The following is a 15,750-nucleotide window of genomic DNA, read 5'->3' as shown; positions in this document are numbered from 1 at the left end:
TTCTTACTTCCTTGTCTTTAAAAATGGCTGTCATCACATGGGACATTTTATTGACAAGCCATCTAAACAGATAAATCTGTAAATTTAATGTTAAATTTTTATTACATTTGTGTTTAGATTATTTAATTTCAAGATTCAAGATTCTCTTACTGACCTATAAGGCTCTAAACAATATGGCTCCTCCTTATCTGTCTGACCTCCTACTTCTCTACAGACCTTCTAGATCTCTTAGATCTTCTACTGTTGGACTTCTAAAGGTACCCTCATCTAAACTCTGCAGCTTTGGTGATCGGGCTTTTTCCAGACTTGCTCCTCGACTGTGGAACTCCCTTCCAACTGTGATCAAACAGTCTCCCTCTCTTTCCAAATTTAAATCTAAACTTGACTCACCTCTTCTCTCTCTCCTATGATCTCCCTGCTGCATAGTTTACTTTGTACTGTTTTGTACTGTTTTGTATTATATGTTTCTGTTTCCTTATGTATTGTAAGCGTCTTTGGGTTTCAGAAAAGCACTATATTCATAAATAAGGTCCTTAGTCAAAAATTTATGGATATTTTTGGGGATATTTCTGCACTCATTTTAAAATTGTCTAGTAAATGGAAATTCTAATTTTAACCACAATATGACACGGCGGCTGCATGCCACATAGCTGCTGTGATAGTTACCGTAACTGTATCAAGACCATGGTGACATGTTTCTAAGAGTTTCATCAACAGCAAACCCACTGTGTTAATGGCTGTAGGCAGACAGCAGGAGTAACTAGGATATATTAAGGCTACAAACATGATGACATACACTTGAGAGTTGCTGTGTGCATACACACAGTTATTCTGTTAAATAAGCATAAAGCCATTAGAGTTATGCATAATAAATACTTTTTACAGTGAGATTTGTACTGTTGCTGCAAACAATACTTAAATATACCATCTTACAATCTGAATATTGTTGAGCATATAAATTAGTGGTGACTGAAAATGACATTACAAATAATTATTTTAACATATCAAAGAAGAACTAGGTACAAGCCGTAGTCTTTACTCCATATGAACATTTATTTATAACCTTTACACATACTTTTCAGAAACAGCTCGAAAATAATACTGCTTTTTATGATTAAAAAAATACTGTTCACTTGCTAAAGTTGCTTCGTTAAGATGATGTAAGATACAACATCTAGAACAACCTGAAATACTCATGAATAATAACCTTCATGAATTACATCAGGTATGCCAGAACAGGAAATGTTTGAACCTTTGTAACTACAGTAAATCTCAGATAGAACTGAAGTCTGCAGAAAGGTAGATCAGATCATGCATTATGGGAAAGGTGGATTTAGCCAGAGAAATAGTGGCCTCTCAGCTAAGAAAACTATAATTCACTGTGTTTAATACTAACAACCCATAAATCACAATCTTAAAGAAGGGACCATACCCTTTTGCAAGGATTCAGGTTGTGGTACATTTCATCTCTTCCCTTACATTCATGTATCTGATTGGTCAAAAAAAATACCACTGGCACAAAAGATTCTTTAGACTATGTGATAATATCTGTTATTGTTGTCTGTGTTTGGTTACCAATGGTTACCAATAAAAGCCATCAAAAATAGAAAAAGCACTCTTTGAAAACCTACAGAATTAATTTCCTTTTTAGAGCATTACAGTATTCAAAATTTGGGATAATGTAATAAGGTAGAAAATATCACCCCAGATCTGAAGCACAAAAGACAGCAGCTAAAATCCCTCCTATTGAAACCTGGTTATTGCTCATTATTCATTAACTTCATTCGAATGGAAGAGCTTATTAGGGTAGGACAGTTAGTGAATCTGTCAGTCAGACGAACAGAAAACATATCTGATTAGGCACGCGCACACAACAGGGCTGTGTAAGAGGCTAACTGATCCTCTCATAGTTTCATTACTCTCAGGAATTCCAGGAACAGTTTTTTTTTTTTGGTAAAATATTCCCTTAGAAAATGAAAGCAAGCCGTAAGCCTGGACCTGACGATCAGCACCTCTTCCACATGTGGCCCTCGGGCCTGACCAGCCTGGCCCGGTTCTGTTCCTTGGGTGTAGCTGTGTGGTTCCACAAGCCCTCTGATCCACTCCTTGATGAACCGCCCTCAAGTACTGGTCACTGCAGTACCTTAAAGGCCCTTACAGGCACTACACTGAAGGGCCCTAGAAGCTCGTTGATCTTCCCTTGCTGCTATTGCAATTGGATTAGCTTTGGCTTCTTTGTCACACTAGCTTCTTCTATCTCCACCATAGCACATGGTGTTTAGGCAGATAAGGGTTGTGTGTGTCTTTGCCACATAGAGCCAGGCACTGGCCATGAACTTGGATGGAATCACATTTTCTACATAATATTACCAAAAAAAAGGATGGGTTTTCGATCTTCACTTTCTGTTTTATATCTGCAAAACACAATAATTAATAATTAATAATATATTTAATAAATGTGAATATTTAAAACAGACAAGCAGAAGGACAGTGTGACGGGCATAAGAAGAAGGAAGCAACCACACCAATATCAGGGAAATGGAGGATTTAATGAATAAAGTGCCCCAATGCAAATTGGGGCAATAACCAGTTAACTGGTACAAAGACACGACAAATATAAAGAAAGAAACCCGACAGGGGGGTTCTGTACCGTGACGTAGCAAAAACTGACCAAAGTCAAATATTACTACCAGAATGATTCTTACAATATAACTAGGGAAACATCCCTGATTTTGTTTTATGTAATAGGGCTGGGTATTACTTCCAGTACTGATTTCTGACTGTACTGCACTCTCTCAGATTCAGATGTCTGTCTTTAGAGTATATACCATTAATGACATAGAGGAGTCTTGCATTGCCCAAGCAGCCATGGTAGGTTTGCTGGGTGACTACTGGATGAGCGTGTATGCAAAGGATCTGGGTGCCCTCTGTGCTTGTAACAGGATCCTGTGTTGTAATGCAGACCAGCCAGTTGAAAGCTACACTGATATTTAGAGTCCCCAAGCTCAATTTATGTTGCTATTCTGTAAATGTAAAAACAATGATCAAAATATATTAGTTGTAAATATGCAATGCAGTGCCATCAGTTTACTTATCTTAAAGGCAATTAATAGATAAGTACAATCAGATCAAGACTATCGCCACAAACATTGAGTAAGACAAATCTAATACACGTGCCACCACAAAAAAAATAATGTGTGGACAAACTGCTTCAAAATATAATGTGTCCCAACAGCACTGGAACACATTCAGTATATGAGAGTCCTGGCTTTCCTCCGTTTCTCTTCGGTCCTGCTCCGTCTCTGTGAGATTGTGCCGCAGGGCATCTGTGGCCCCACCTCCTCCACCTCTAGAGTGGAGCACAGCGTTGCCAGATCACCGGTGGGCATTGTCACTGCACCACTGAGCATCCTTAAGTCGACCAGAAACACGGGTGAAATCCTATGAAAGGTAAAACAAAAGCATTACTGAAATATACCCATGTATACTACTATCTGCCCTGTAGAGCGGAGTATTTGCTGTAGGCCTATACAAATTCACTTTTTCCTCTCTACTGTTTTTACTGACGGACACTTTGCTAAAACACAATCCACGTGAATTATTATGTGGTTATATTATGTGAGAGAGAACGACATACGATTACCAGAATGAGACAAAAAAACCTTCATCAATTTTGTTATATGATATTAAGCAAGATGTCTATTATCAATATTTTAATTCTATCTAATAATTCTATAAACGAGTTATTTAAACAAAATGACGTTAACATTTGTTTTGAATGAAAACAGAAGCGACGTGTCTATCCTTTACACCGGAGCTTTTGGTGCAGTGTGTGCAGCCCTAGTTCACCCTCAGACGGAGATATAGTCATTAACCCCCCCCAGGTGACACTGCCCCCCACTGGTTACCGATTGAACCACTGGTCACTACATTCAAGGAAACACGTTAGGGAAATAGTTCATCTAATCATAAAACTAAAGAAATAGCGTAACATTCACCACATAGACACGGACACGTGCAAGGCTGCCAATCCAACTCTAAAAATACAACGTTTAAGGTGATAGCTTAGCTATAATATCAAACTAGCCACCCTAGCTAATATACATATAAAATATGCCTCTTGCGTTAAATACAATGCAACATGATTTCCATTTCAAACTTACTTTGTTAGTTATGAATGCCTTAGGAGACTTGTCGGCTGTCATTAGATTTGTGGTAAGAGCTCGTTGGTCGAAAGTTCAGTGATCAAAAATGACATATGGTCCTACAGTGAGCATAACTCACCTCTTATGGCAGACCCCACAACACGTCATATGTCCTGTTGGTAGGGCAGCCAGTGAGGGTTCTGTCTGGTCTGCAGCCAGGATCTGTTGGCTTACATCTGCTCTGAAATGGCTCCTCATACACTGTGACAGGAAACATATCCTATTTTGGTTTTCCAAAGAAATGGTACCATACTATCAGGTGGTCCTTTGCTAGTCTGAGCAATCTGGTCTTCTTGTAATCAAGATACATGGGTGATTCTGCAGTGAACTAAAAAGAGGCTCTCAGACAGAGGCCTGTCAACAAACTACCTTCTTGCAAGGCTGTTAAGTAGATACTAATCTAAACCAGAAGCAAATTCTCAAAGACTACTTCTGTTTTTTTGTTTGTTTGTTTGCTTGTTTATGTGTTCGTTTTTTATAACTATTTTTATGTCTACAGTAATATACAGGAGTTGGACAATGAAACTGAAACACCTGTCATTTTAGTGTGGGAGGTTTCATGGCTAAATTGGACCAGCCTGGTGGCCAATCTTCATTAATTGCACATTGCACCAGTAAGGGCAGAGTGTGAAGGTTCAATTAGCTGGGTAAGAGTTTTGCTCAAAATATTGCAATGCACACAACATTATGGGTGACATACCAGAGTTCAAAAGAGGACATTTGTTGGTGCACGTCTTGCTGGTACATCTGTGACCAAGATAGCAAATCTTTGTGATGTATCAATCAATCAATCAATCAAATTTTATTTATATAGCGCTTTTTACAACAGTTGTTGTAACAAAGCAGCTTTACAAGTGCCGAGTCCTAGCCCCCAGTGAGCAAGCCAAGGGCGACAGTGGCAAGGAAAAACTCCCTAGTTTTTGCATGAGGAAGAAACCTTGAGAGGAACCAAGACTCAGGGGGGGAGCCCATCCTCCTCTGGCCGACACCGGTCACCATGACAACAACAACAATATAGACAGAATGTAGACAGAATGTAAAAGATGCAATAATGTCCATTTAGACCGAAAAAGATGTAATAATGTCCATCATGGTGTAGGCATCCGGTTAGGCAGGAGGTGGCCGGCCAGGATGGATCGCTTGTCTCTCCTCATCTCATTATACCTCAAGCAGGCGGGTAGCCATGTGGAGAAATGAAACAGGGAAAATTAGCTCTGTATGAGGACATATACAGGACAGGTAAAATTATAAACATTTCTGGAGTGTGGCTGCAACTCCGGCACTAAGTTAAATTATTACAGCCTAGCTAAAAAAAAGGCAGAACCAGAAGGTAACATAGGCTTGGGGGCATTCTGAGACAATGGCATCCGTCCACTGCACTGTCAACAAACTTGAGTGACCACGAGCAGTGACAGGATGACAGCACCAGCACCCCAGTCTACCATAAAACCCTTCGTCTATGAACCCCTGGATCTGTACCTTTATCTAAGGGGGATATTAATTATCAAATGCTAGACTAAATAAGTGGGTTTTCAACCTAGATTTAAAGATTGTGACTGTGTCAGAGTCCCGGACACATTTAGGAAGATTATTCCAAAGCTGGGGGGCCTTATAAGAAAAGGCTCTTCCCCCTGCTGTTACCTTGTTAATTTGTGGAACTAATAACAGACCAGCACCCTGTGATCTTAGTTGACGTGGGGGTTCATAGTAGGAAATAAGTTCCTGGAGGTATTCAGGAGCAAGCCCGTGTAGTGCTTTATATGCTAATAATAGAATTTTAAAATCACTCCGAAATTTAACTGGGAGCCAATGCATGGCTGATAGGACTGGTCTAATATGCTGAAATTTTCCAGTTCTGGTCAGAACTCTAGCTGCAGCATTTTGAACTACTTGAAGTTTATTTAGATTCCTATTTGAACATCCTGACAGTAGTGAATTGCAGTAGTCTAGTCTAGAGCTAACAAAGGCGTGCACCAATTTTTCTGCATCATCCTGTGATAATGCATTTCTTAATTTGGCAATGTTGCGGAGATGTAGAAAAGCTATCCTAGTAGTATTATCTATATATTTATCAAATGATAGGTCGGAGTCGAGTATGACGCCTAGGTTTTTGGCTACTGTGCCAGGTGTAATGGGATAGTCTGCAAGATTAAGCATTAAATTTGGAATTTTCTGTCTTGCGGCCTTAGGGCCCACAAGGAGAACTTCTGTTTTGTCCTCATTTAATTGTAGGAAGTTTAGAGACATCCAGCATTTAATATCTCTTACACAGGCCTCAATTTTTCCTAAACTGAGTTTGTCATCGGGTTTGGCTGATATGTAAAGTTGAGTGTCATCCGCATAGCAGTGAAAATTGACACCATGTTTGTTTATAACTGTGCCCAATGGTAGCATATATAATGTAAATAATAGTGGTCCTAAGATGGAGCCTTGCGGGACCCCATATTTAACCATTGTACGTTTGGATGAAATATTATTGAGCTCTACAAACTGATAGCGATTTGTTAAGTAAGACTGAAACCATGAAAGGGCTGTGCCTGAGACTCCAACCCAGCGTTCTAACCTTTCTAGCAAGATCCTATGATCAATTGTGTCGAAAGCTGCACTAAGATCAAGAAGCACTAACAGTGATACATAGCCTTGATCTGATGCAAGGAGGAGATCATTTGTTACTTTAACTTATTTATCAAGAGCCACGGTATCCAGGGTAATGTCAGGATACCATCAAGAAGGACGAACCACATCCAACAGGATTAATTGTGGACGCAAGAGGAAGCTGTCTGAAAGGGATGTTCGGGTGCTAAACCGGATTGTATCCAAAAACAAAACTACGGCTGCCCAAATCATGGCAGAATTAAATGTGCACCTCAACTCTCCTGTTTCCACCAAAACTGTCCATCGGGAGCTCCACAGGGTCAAATTTATTTATATAGCGCTTTTTACAACACATGTTGTCACAAAGCAGCTTTACAATCGTATGGGTCCAGATCCCTAATGAGCAAGCCAAAGGAGACAGTGGCGAAGAAAATCTCCCTACAGTGCTGTAGCCAAACCTTTGGTCACTCGTGCCAATGCCAAACTTCGGTTTCAATGGTGCAAATCTTGAGCTGTGGACAATGTGAAACATGTATTGTTCTCTGATGAGTCCACCTTTACTTTACCCCACATCGGTGTGTTGGAGTTCCAAAGAAGCGTACCACCCAGACTGTTGCCCAGAGTGAAGCATGGGGGTGGATCTGTGATGGTTTGGGCTGCCATATCATGACATTCCCTTGGCCCAATACTTGTGCTGGATGGGCGCATCACTGCCAAAGACTACTGAACCATTCTGGAGGACCGTGTGCATCCAATGGTTCAAACATTGTATCCTGAAGGCGGTGCCGTGTATCAGGATGACAATGCACCTATACACACAGCAAGACTGGTGAAAGATTGGTTTGATGAACATGAAAGTGAAGTTGAACATCTACCATTACCTGCACAGTCACCAGATCTAAATATTATTGAGCCACTTTGGGGTGTTTTGGAGGAGCGAGTCAGGAAACATTTTCCTCCACCAGCATCACATAGTGACCTGACCACTAACCTGCAAGAAGAATGGCTTAAAATCCCTCTGACCACTGTGCAGGACTTGTATATGTCATTCCCAAGACGAACTGACACTGCATTGTCTGCAAAAGGAGGCCCTACACCATACAAATGAATTATTGTGGTCTAAAACCAGTTTCAGTTTCATTGTCCAACCTCTGTATGTATACATGCTTTTCAAAAGTATTTTTCGGTGTAAACGGAGTCTTCCAGTCAGTGAACTTCCTTGCACTAGTGAACTCCCGAGTGCTTTTATACATAACAGTTGTCTAAATGCCATGTTCCCACAGCTGTGTCAGTCAGTCTCAGTTCCTGTCCTGTTCATTGCTTTGTCATTATTTAAACACACTGCCACGCTGCGTGCAGTTTGCCACTAACAGACGACAGTAGGATGATACAGCATGATGCAGTTTACCCTAATAAACCTACACAGTGCACCGACTACCATGTCCTCATATGCTTCAAGTTCTGTTTGGTGGTTTTGTACATCCCTTTTTTGAGGGAAATGATATGCACAAAGTGAACATATCAACATATATATTTTTTAAAGTTTTCACTTTCACTTCCTCCATCCTTATTACATTCGTTTTCTTGTAACTCTTTTTCAGGTTATTTTCAACTCCAGTCTGTTCAGATATCTGATGCCAAACTTCAAGCAATACTACACAATGAAATACCTAATATTAAAATACATTTCAAGAACTACGCTGCATTATTTTGCCCTGGATCGACATATTTATCAACTTGGGCCAGTGTGGTTCAGTCTTATTCTCATTATTATCTTATTATTTCACAGACAAACTGCTGTCATTACTTGTCACAGTTCAAACAGCCCATTGAAAAGTCTAATACCAGCAACAAACAGGAAAATCACAGGACTATACGTGATCCTTTTTATATTCAAGCTCAAAATGTCTTAATAATAAAATATACAGACATAATTCCAGAATAATCTTCATTTTTAGAAAACAGCAATAACTGGACCTGATTCACGAACATAAAAATAATAAATAACAGATGAAAATCAAGTTGATCTCTGAATTCTAAAAGTTTGCTCCTTTAATTCTTGATGAAATTAGTCTGAAAAGGACACATTACAAGTCCTTGAAGAATTAATAACATTCAAATAAAATTCTATATTAAGGACACATTATTTGTGTGAGTAATCCCAGAGATCATATTTGTCTCAATGTACAGTCCATTGCTCACTGGAAGTGATGAATCTTGGGTTCTTCTTGATGTTGTCACGTTGAGGACCCTGGCCCCTCCCTATTGGGCGTGTGTTTACGTAGTCTACGTGCATCGTCTGCGTCTGTGGATATTCCGTGGTGATGGCTATGTCATGTGATAATCCGTCTCACCTGTGAATCGTCTCGTAATCACGTGGGGTTAATGTGGTTTGTCTATTTAATGTGCGCTCGCGCAGTGTCCTGTGCTCGTCGTTGTCTATGGTTTACACGTTGTTGTGATTGAGTCCATGTTTTTCGTGCGCTTTGTGCGCTTTATTTGTAAATAAAGTACCGTGACGTCAGTAGACAAGGATTCCGGTGTCTCGTCCTTCGTCCAGCCCCGAGCGTCACAGAACGACGAGCCGTCAGAGACACCCTAACCATGCCAGGCTATGCCACCCGGCCGAAGAAGGCACAGCGCCCCAGCAAGCGGCGTCACCGCGCTTCTTCCTCCCCCCCGCGCCGCGAAGCCCCGCACCAGGAGAACACGCCCACGCTGGAACAGCTTGAGCAGGACCTCGTGTGCCCTCAACAACTGGCCGCGGCTCGGGGGCTCCACAGCAGGGACCCCGAGACAGCGAAGATGTTCCGCGAGGGGGCGGTGCGCCTATGGTGGCAGCTACACCCTTCGCCTTCCCGCGCCCCCTCGCCTCTGCAGGTGGGCTCCTGTGTTATAGGTGCCACCCCAGAGAGCGAGTTCGGGTCAGAAGACTCGGAGGAGGAGGAGGAGGTAGAGGACTACCCCCCGTCTCTAGACGACGCCTCCACCATTGACTATGGTGGAGAAGGGGGGGAGGAGGACTACCCCCCGTCCCTAGACGACGCCTCCACCATTGACTATGGTGGAGAAGGGGAGGAGGACTACCCTCCGTCGGTGAGCGAGGATACCCCCATCGACTACGGTGAAGAAGAGGAAGAGGAGTCGGAGGAGGAGGATTACCTCCCTCCGCCCGTAGGTCCCTCTGCCACTGTAGGGAAAGGCGGGGAGGAAGACCCCGACGAAGACGATGGGGAGGGGGAATACGGGGATTACCCTCCGTCCGAGGGCTCGTATGCCGAGGAGGAAGAGGAGAGGCCTCCCCCCTCGGAACTGTCGGCCGAGAAGGCTAAAGGGAGGCGGACCCTGTCCTCTAATCGCTCTGAAGGAGAGAGCATGGACTGCTCCTGGGGTGGCAGCCCGGAGCAGCCCATGAGCTGGAGCCAGGACAGTGAGGCGACTGACATGGAAGTGGAAGCGCCCACTGTCAACTCCAGAGGAGGGTCGTGGAGCGAGATGGACTTCCCATACGACCAGCGGGGGGGAGAGTTCGCCAGCCGCGCTGCACCGGGCACGTCCGCCAGCCGCGCTGCGCCTGGTGGAGGGTATGCAGCAGGGGCAAGAGGAACACCGCCCACCGCAGCGCCTGCAGCACCAGTAGCTCCCGGGCTTTCTCCCCTACTCGCCCTTCTCCTGGCGCCTATGTCGTGTTTGTGTGTTCCTGTAATCGTAAGTCTGCCCGTATGTGTACCAAACCCCCTTTTCCCGTTTGTGTCGATGTGTGTAAGCGTGCCTGTTTGTGTGTTTGTTCCTGTGCCGTTTAATGTGTTTAACGTCTTTTCCCCCGTCTTCCCAGGGAGGGTGTGCTAGGCGATTCGTGATGGACGCTTCGCCAAGGGCAGTCACCTCCCAGACGCAGGACTGAGCGCGTCGGATCCGCCCATCGTCGTGGGTTCGGGGCACTCGGTCCTGTTGGCATTCCGGGACGGGTAGTGCCCTTGGAGGGGGCGTCTGTCACTTTGAGGACCCCGGCCCCTCCCTTTTGGGCGTGTGTTTACGTAGTCTACGTGCATCGTCTGCGTCTGTGGATATTCCGTGGTGATGGCTATGTCATGTGATAATCCGTCTCACCTGTGAATCGTCTCGTAATCATGTGGGGTTAATGTGGTTTGTCTATTTAATGTGCGCTCGCGCAGTGTCCTGTGCTCGTCGTTGTCTATGGTTTACACGTTGTTGTGATTGAGTCCATGTTCTTCGTGCGCTTTGTGCGCTTTATTTGTAAATAAAGTACCGTGACGTCAGTAGACAAGGATTCCCGTGTCTCGTCCTTCGTCCAGCCCCGAGCGTCACAGATGTCTTGAGTGATGAATGCATTTTTCCAAACACAGAAACTAAATTAACTTCATGGGTAGTTACAGAAGACTATTAATCTTTTAAAAATATACTAGTTCCACAAACATAAGCCAGTAAATGTCAATGACATATCTCGCTCAAGCAACAAATCTGAGTTCAGGGGATCCCAAGCACTGCACATGTTAGTGACTCCCCTCTTCCGTCACAGTTGATTAATCTCATTAGAGAATTATCAAGCCTTCCATGAAAGGAGTCAGCGATGTGAGAAATCTCAGGGAGTGATCCTGGCGAAAAAGGCTCGTGGTGTACTCAGGATTTTTATATAATTGTGTAATGACAAATATTATATGTAATATTTGCCATTACACATAGTGAAAAAAGGGAAAATGAAGCATTTCATTTAAAATATTCCATTTATTCCATTTATTATTATTATTATTGTTGTTTATTATGTGTGGTACACACATTATGAAAGCACAACAGGGATATTAGGTCACATTTAACATACAACTCAGTCAACTGTGTTTAAGACGCCATTTACTTACACTTCAAATTCACTCACGTTACACATTTTAATACAACACTTAGGAAACGATGGATCGGGAGATTATCCTACTGTAGTCTATTTGAAGAAACTGGGATTTCTCACACAGATGATTTATTTTCAGATGCAGATTTTCTGTGATCCTGTGTTCATTCAATGGAACTTCAGTACTTGATATTTTTTTCTTCATTAAACATTTTAAACTAGTTTACTTAGTCTTCATATATTTACTATGGCTAATCAAAATGGACATTTTTGCTAAAAATCAATTAATAGGTTTCTTTGAGAGACTCTGTATTTTTCTTATAAATATACATTTATAATAACCTTATGAGATTCAGATATGTAAGCCTGTTGATAAAATCCCATGAGCCTAGCTTTTAGCACACAACACTATTTTTGCTGCCAGTCCTAAATATGTTGATTTTTATCAGTTTCACTTGAAACTGTTCACTGAGTCAGTGTGTGGGTCATGCTGGTGTTTATCAATAACAATTAATATATTAACAAAAATAACAAGCATATGTCATCACTATTCATCATCACTATATAAAACACTATTCAGATATTGCACGTGTTTGACAAAGATGTAAAGAACTACCCAGTTTCATTAATCTCTCTCTGGACTGAATTTGGATTGAAACACTCCTCATCGTTACCCTGTGTTATGGATTTAGACTCAGAGAGACCTTCATTAGCATTTAGACTGAGAACAAGTATTCCTCTCTTAATCATGAATATTATATTTAAAGGCTTCAATGAGCCCTTCAATGGAGTGAATAAACCCCGAGATGCTGCATATTCCTCCTATTACGAAGATGGAGACGTCGAAGAACACTTGGTGCCACAGAAGTTTCCTCCAAAGAAGCTTCAGATGGAACAGACTGGGCAGGAGGAAGCAAAGCCCGGCGCCGGTCAGACTGCCCGTCAGGCCCATCAGCAGCGCAAAGTGCGGGACAAAAATGGCCATGAGCAGAGTGAAAATGACCAGCGCGATGCGCAGGCCGAGCCCCCAGGACTTCAGCTGGCCGCCCGGTCCATAGCAACCCGGGAACATAGCTTGACCCCCGTCTTGAAACAGAGACTTTTCCAAAACCTCCACTGCAGCAAAGAAGGGCAGGGGATAGGACAGCAAGGCTTTCGCTACCAAGAAAATGTTGACCCAGGCCCGTATGCTGCCCGGGAGGTTGTCTGTGATAACCTCTTTTGTTGCGTCCGCCCACGTCAAGTAGGCCATCAGGGCGAAGAGACCCTTGAGGATGCAGGCGGCGATGTGAGTCCACTCCATCATACAGTGGAACTCGCTGGGTTTCTGCATGTTCCCCTCCAGCGAAGGCAGGAAGATCTGTGAGGTGTAGCTGAACACAATGATACCGATAGAGATAGGAAACTTCTTAACATCGATGTAGAACTTCACTTTTTCCCACGCCCAGTCGTGTGCGCGCGACAGGCAGTAGGCGATCACCAGGACGTTGATGATGAAATGTGCGAGCGTGCACAGCAGGCTGAACTTGGACACAGACTTGAGACTCTTGAGGAAGGCACAGGGCAGGAGAGCAGCTGTGGCTATAACGGACCACGCTTTCTGAGATATCGGTAAACCCGGGAAGCTATTGTACATGAGGTTACCGCTGACCACCACGTACAGGATGCAGGTCATCACCAGCTCTATGATTTGGGCGACGTTGACCACGTGTCCTCCGAGCGCGGGGAAGCGCGGCGCGCAGCACGCGTTGGCGATGTCCACGTACGAGTCTCTGACGCGCACGCGCTCTCCGTCTTCATTTTCCTCGTATAAGCACGCAATGAGGATCTTGCCGGTATAGCAGCACACCACGGCGGCAAAGATGATGAGGAAGAGGCCCAGATATCCTCCATGCAAAATTGCATAGGGAAGTCCAAGGACGAACATACCCTGCGGAGAAACAGAAATATGTATTTACAGTTCGAAGACTTTGGGAAGGTGAAATTACAACATAGACAAATGACTGACAAGATGAAATCCTGAATGGCATTCCTCAGAGATTATAGCCTTTAACGTAATTCAAAACTGCTTCAGTAATAACGATCAGGCGTTTAAATATTTTTAAACCCTATATAATCACTTTTCCGTATTTGATTAATTTTCACTATAAGATTCACCAGATTGTTTTCTTTGTATAAAAAAAAAAAAAAGTAATATGCTATTATCTGAGTTTAATACCTGTATTTTCATTACTGTAAAACGATAAGGCTACGCTGCTTTAGACAAATTATAGACTTTATTCCTTTTTTCCAATCTTAAATGAACTGCTCAGTGCGCTCACTTCACAAGACAAAAATAAAATAAAATAAAAATAGCAAAAAATGTATTTCCACTGTGCGATACCTGAATGGCGTTTGTGACGTTCCACCCCGCTTCCCAGGCGGTGATCTTCGGTTTGTCGTGCGCACCCAGCTCCTCGCAGGTCCCGGTGTTGGGGGAGCCCGGAGGACCGGCGCCGTCTCTTTGGTAGTGGCTGTCCCCGTCCAGCGTCCCTCCTGGGTCCGTCTGAACCACATCCATACTCATCCCCTGCCTGTAGTCCTGGTCCAAATGGTCGCACTCGGCGAACCCGAGCGCGTCGTCGCCGGTGGCCGCCTGGAAACCCAAACGCGCAAACACGGCGCTCACCTTCGCTTCAGACCGGTTCGAGGCAATGTTCATAGCCTTGCTTATTTTATTGGACATTTTGTGTCGTATTAGATGTGCCATGATCATAGATTTGTGATATTCGGATATTTAAAAGCAGATAGAGTCAAAAGATAATTCAGACGCTCGCAATATCTATATCATTCCTGCTGCAAAGACATGTTACAACAAAGTTGTTTTCTTCTCTTTCTCCGTTTTTTATTTCAAGTATTCGTTGAGAGGTTTTTTTTGTCTGGTTAAATACATGTCCGATGTCCTTGAACATCCATAATACTTTCAAATATACGTCCGCATGTTTTCATGTTGGTAGACATATTTATCAAAGGGAGTGAAACAATATCCGAGTGGACTGCAGGTAATCCGCCAGTTAACGTCTAGTTATTTCAATATTGATCCATTAGCGCTTATTCGTATCACATAAACACGGCGTGTTACTGTCACAGTGACAAATGCCAGTTGGGCACGTGTGTGTGAGAGTTTGAGAGAGAGAGAGAGAGAGAGAGAGAGAGAGAGAGAGAGAGAGAGAGAGAGAGAGAGAGAGAGAGAGAGAGAGAGAGGGAGAGAGAGAGAGAGAGGGGGGGAGAGAAGGTGTGGGGGAGACAGAGAGATGGTCACGTTTACTTGAGGTTCGTGGCGCATTTGGGAAGGCGCTGCGCCAGGACACAGAGACCAGTGAGACTGGACATGTAACGTGAACTCTGCTATGTATTATTGCGGGTGCCTTCATGAAATCTATATTTTGTTGCACGTGAGATAACGAAACAAAAATATCTATAATAAGCTATTCGACGTCTTTAGAGTATTTAGCTAATTTATGATAAGAACAACAACAAAACTCATTCACGATTTTAGAATAGGATTAAGATTTAAGAATCTATCTTTTAATTAGATAGATAGATAGATAGATAGATAGATAGATAGATAGATAGATAGATAGATAGATAGATAGATAGATAGATAGATAAAATGCAAACAGACTAAAAACTAAAAAAACGTAGTAGTTATTAGGCTACTAAAGACGATAAGGATTAAAAAAATAATATCAATCATCACAGTAAAATAAATTGAGCATATATATATATATGAACTGACGCCTGGTCAGTTTTACTGTGATATTTCTAGAATATTTCCCCTCCAGATGTTCAATTACAGATCCTAGATTACCATTTTCCATGGGAAAATCCTACATGGACTAATTAAGATCGTCAGCTTGTAAATATATTATGGGCGGGCAACATTTAACTTAATCAAACATGCTTGTACTTTTATTTATTTTTTCTCTTGAAACATTTTCATGATTTGTGTGTGTGTGTGTGTGTGTGTGTGTGTGTGTGTGTGTGTGTGTGTGTGTGTGTGTGTGTGTGTGTGTGTGTGTGTGTGTGTGTGTGTGTGTGTGTGTGTGT

General features: G+C 42.8%; 1 protein-coding gene across 1 annotated transcript; it reads right to left on the bottom strand.

Moving 5' to 3' along the window:
- Nucleotides 1–11,620: 11,620 nt before the first annotated feature.
- Nucleotides 11,621–14,776, bottom strand: LOC143511639 (vesicular inhibitory amino acid transporter-like). Its single transcript, XM_077001222.1, has 2 exons — nucleotides 14,045–14,776; nucleotides 11,621–13,591 (listed from the first exon to the last, which is right to left on the bottom strand). The coding sequence occupies exons 1-2, from the start codon at nucleotides 14,414–14,416 to the stop codon at nucleotides 12,404–12,406; spliced, it is 1,560 nt and encodes a 519-aa protein (XP_076857337.1). The 5' UTR covers nucleotides 14,417–14,776; the 3' UTR covers nucleotides 11,621–12,403.
- Between the last annotated feature and the right edge of the window lie 974 nt (nucleotides 14,777–15,750).

This window comes from Brachyhypopomus gauderio, chromosome 4 (genome assembly GCF_052324685.1).
Source record: "Brachyhypopomus gauderio isolate BG-103 chromosome 4, BGAUD_0.2, whole genome shotgun sequence".
Classification (NCBI taxonomy): domain Eukaryota; kingdom Metazoa; phylum Chordata; class Actinopteri; order Gymnotiformes; family Hypopomidae; genus Brachyhypopomus; species Brachyhypopomus gauderio.
This window is presented reverse-complemented; position numbering and strand designations above follow the sequence as displayed.

Excerpts from the sequence above, each read along its gene's own strand:
- LOC143511639 (XM_077001222.1), bottom strand. The coding sequence starts at position 14,416 with ATGATCATGGCACATCTAATACGACACAAAATGTCCAATAAAATAAGC. Across the intron at positions 13,592-14,044 it reads ACGTCACAAACGCCATTCAG|GGTATGTTCGTCCTTGGACT; the intron begins GTATCGCACAGT and ends GTTTCTCCGCAG.